The 3,543-nt window shown below is 39.0% G+C and overlaps 1 protein-coding gene across 1 annotated transcript in view; it reads left to right on the top strand.

Annotated features, from left to right (window-relative positions):
* Positions 1–1,397: 1,397 nt before the first annotated feature.
* ATG7 (autophagy related 7) overlaps positions 1,398–3,543 on the top strand; it is a 40,723-nt gene continuing 38,577 nt past the window's right edge. Inside the window, exons 1-3 of the mRNA XM_009083647.1 lie at positions 1,398–1,575; positions 1,787–1,841; positions 3,530–3,543. The exon at positions 3,530–3,543 is cut by the window's right edge and continues 110 nt beyond it. Coding sequence (XP_009081895.1) covers positions 1,398–1,575; positions 1,787–1,841; positions 3,530–3,543 — 247 coding nt within the window. The remainder of the gene's footprint in view (positions 1,576–1,786; positions 1,842–3,529) is intronic.

A 3,543-nucleotide genomic window follows, 5' to 3' on the forward strand; every position in this document is an offset into this window, starting at 1 on the left:
ATGTGGCTCCCCCGGCGGAGCTGTGTCTGCACTGACGCGGGGCCGTCCCGGGCCGGGGGCTGTGTGCGGGGAGCCCCTGCCGCGCTCGGGGCTGTTTGGGCAGGTGTGATGCTTAGTTGCAAACAAAAACGTTTGTAGAGCTGAAATCCTATGTAGTAGTGAAAGTTAAATGTTTGCTAATTTTGTGTTACTTCTTACACTCAAAGTTTATAAAAATGGTCAGGAAATTCTTGTGGGAGTTGTGCTGTTTATGTTCGTAGAACTTGCAGAGTTTGAGGAAACTGGAGGGAGTTTGTGTTAAGAGTTAAGCTGTCAAAGTGCCACAAATTTCCAGCAGCTGTTAAAAATTAAGGAAGTTAAAAAGTGGGGAGAAGGCAAAATAACATATTTGTAGTGTGCTGGTTAATGCAAGAGAACTGAAGCAGTGAGCTTTCACCATGAAAGATATGGAAAATCTCAAACCTATACCCAGAAACACATTGCATAGCTTGTCAGCAAGTAAACAAAACAGTGGCAGGAAAGGCAGGAGATAAAGTGGATAAACTGAACATAGGAGGCATAGCAGGATTGCACTGAAGCCTCTGTTTAAGGAAGCGTGTAAGGAAAAGCATAACTGTCTTTCACTCAAAGTTAGGTATTTGGCAGTTACTAAGCAATTACACCCACTAGTTCCCTTTCTCCTGTTCCAAAGAGCAGGAAAGAGAAGTATGTGAGCTCTGTTCCTTTGCACAAGTGGCTTCACAGCACAGCACAGTAAACTCAGGACTGTTCCATCCAAGCTGCAACACAGCAGAACTGCAGGTGTCTCTTCAGATTGGTGTCACAGAACACAGCTGTGTTGGGAGCCTTATTTTTGCCTTCCCTGAGGTAAAATCTTACCATTGATTCATGTGTGGAGGTCACTGGGAGTTGGAAAACGTCAGTAATCAAAGCCAATTGCATAGTATTATGTTATTCAAAACAGTAAAAAATAGTCTTTAAATGGTATTTAGTTGGAGTAATTTCAAGATGGTTTGAGTTCAGGTGATTGATTTGATAAGCATTGGAACTAAATCTGAATTGATAGCTGTGACTTGGGAAACAGCAGTTACTGTCTTGGTAGATGGATGTGTCATGGTGAAGAGGTGTGAGCCTATGTTCATGTCTTTCTGAGGAGTTTTAAAACTAATAGATGAAAATCTTGGTTTTAAGGTGTAACCAATCTATGTTTTGCAGCACTTATGCTCATTTTATCTAGCTAGTCACAGCTTTCTTCGCCTTCACCCAACAAAGTGTGTTAAAACATAGCTGTGAGTAGTCATATTATGTTGAGTAGTCATATATTCTAGTCGAAGAGTACTGATCAGGCACATTTGCTTCTACAGAATTGTGTTGAACAGTGATCAGCAGCTAAAGTCATGGCAACTGCCAGTGGTGAGGTGCACCATCCTGAGGATCCTGGAACCTCCAAGCTGCAGTTTGCTCCCTTCAGTAGTGCCTTGGATGCAGGATTCTGGCATGAACTAACCCAGAAGAAACTCAATGAGTACCGACTGGATGAGACCCCCAAAGTTATCAAGGGATACTACTACAATGGTAGGTACAAACTGAACTTCTTGCTCAGTAGTTCAGGTTTCTCCTCTAAGTATTTGTGTCACCTGTTTTAGGTGTTTTGCCGAAACATTAGAAAACATGTCTGGGTGAGCTTTGAGTTCTGTGGGTAGTTTATAACTTGCATTGACAAAAAAAAGGGAAATCAATCTGTGTATTTCAGTTTAAAAGAAGCATGTTGCTGCTTTTTGTCCAGGTGATCCTTTGGGTTTGCCAGCTCGCTTGACATTGGAGTTTAGTGCCTTTGATATGTAAGTACACACTGTAGTTTACCTTAATTCCTGTCTGAAGACACTTTCCTTGCATAACAGTAACACAGTGATATATAATAGTACTTGGACAAACTCTACATGAGAATAAATACACATTTTCGTGATCTTTGTAGCAGTGGAGAGACTGCTGGGAGTCACAGACTCCTTGTGCCTGAGGTAGTACATTCATCTAAGGGCAGAGTTTCAAATATGCTGGTAAGTCTCAAATTCACTATTTGTATACATATTTAGATAAGATACATTTCCCCTCATTTCTTCTGCTTTTGTGTGAAAGGAAGGCTATTTCAGTCATTGAATTTTGATCAAATTTTACCTGAGGATTCATCATTGCAATTCGGAACTCAAAGCAGTTTTTACTTTTTACAATCCCTATTTGTTACGTCATAATCTCTTCCAAAGTATTTAACTTTTATGACTGGAATTTTTTACACTTTTGCCTTTACACCAAAGTGAAAGGTAAATCAGAGCTGGTCAGAGTACGTGGCAAAAAATGAGACGAGAGGGAAAATATTTTTCCACATGGTTTTAATTTCCAGCAAGTGCCTAAGTTAGTATAACTACCCTAGGAAGAGATGTCTTCAAAATTAGTGTCTCATTTGTTTTAAACTGGTGGATTAGGAAGTTGTAAATCACAGAAGTGACTTTCTCTGCCTTGTTTGATGAGGATGTTAAGAGCCTGGTGAGGCTTTGTGCATTTTGAGGTGATTTCTTAGGAGATGTTATTCCATTAATTCTTATGTAAGAACTTTTAGGTACAGTACTGGAAGCTTATGCAGCAAAGTGCAATTGGAAGGAAGCTGTGGCATAGGAAACAGGAATTTGAGATTAGGAAAAAAGGAGTAGTACTAGGGTGTTTGCACTCTCAGCTGTCGTGACACAAAATTATGAAAGGTCCATTTATGTAGTGTATAATTACTCCAGCTATTGTAGTAATTTTCTGTACTTTATTTTAGATGATCATGGAGAATTCACTATTAGCTTTAAAAATGTTTGGAAACTACATCATGTATATTTGTGCTGTAACTTAAACATTTGCTGTATTTGAGTTTTAGCAGTGGCCAGAATCAAAACCATATCCATTTGTGAGAGCAGGAGTCAATTACATCCATCAGATCTGTAAATTAAGGAAATGTTGTAGGTTTTCTACCTTTTACCTCTCCAGAGGGGAAGAAATATGTACTATGTTTGCAAATAGCAAATTCTCCAGCTGATGGTGGTACCAACTGTAGAAGCTATTTAACCTTTTGTCTGGTTTAAGTCTCCTTTGGGAGATGTTTCTTATACAAAATTTTAACTGAATAACTCTATGTACATAAAATATTGACATCTAAGTGCAGTCTTAGTCATTTCTTCTTAGTGAAAAATCACGTTTGTCATGGATATTTTCTATTTGAACAGAATTTTTCAGTCTTCAATCCTTAATTTAGTTCCACCTTGCATAGAGATAATAGAGATCTGATTTTGGAGTCATAATGGAGATGTATATTTGCACTGGTTATACCAACCCATGTGCTAGAAAGCATTAGGATCATAACAGTGTTCTCATTAGAGGTGGTGTTAAGTTGTGTGCCTCATCACTTGACAATTTCAGGGCAAGCTGATACCATAGGATAGCTACTGCTACTACCACTGATTACGTGAAAGATGTTAGTATCCAATTCCCAGAGGTTTCTCTGTGTTG

The sequence above is a fragment of the Acanthisitta chloris genome, unplaced genomic scaffold (assembly GCF_000695815.1).
Source record: "Acanthisitta chloris isolate BGI_N310 unplaced genomic scaffold, ASM69581v1 scaffold23481, whole genome shotgun sequence".
Taxonomy (NCBI): domain Eukaryota; kingdom Metazoa; phylum Chordata; class Aves; order Passeriformes; family Acanthisittidae; genus Acanthisitta; species Acanthisitta chloris.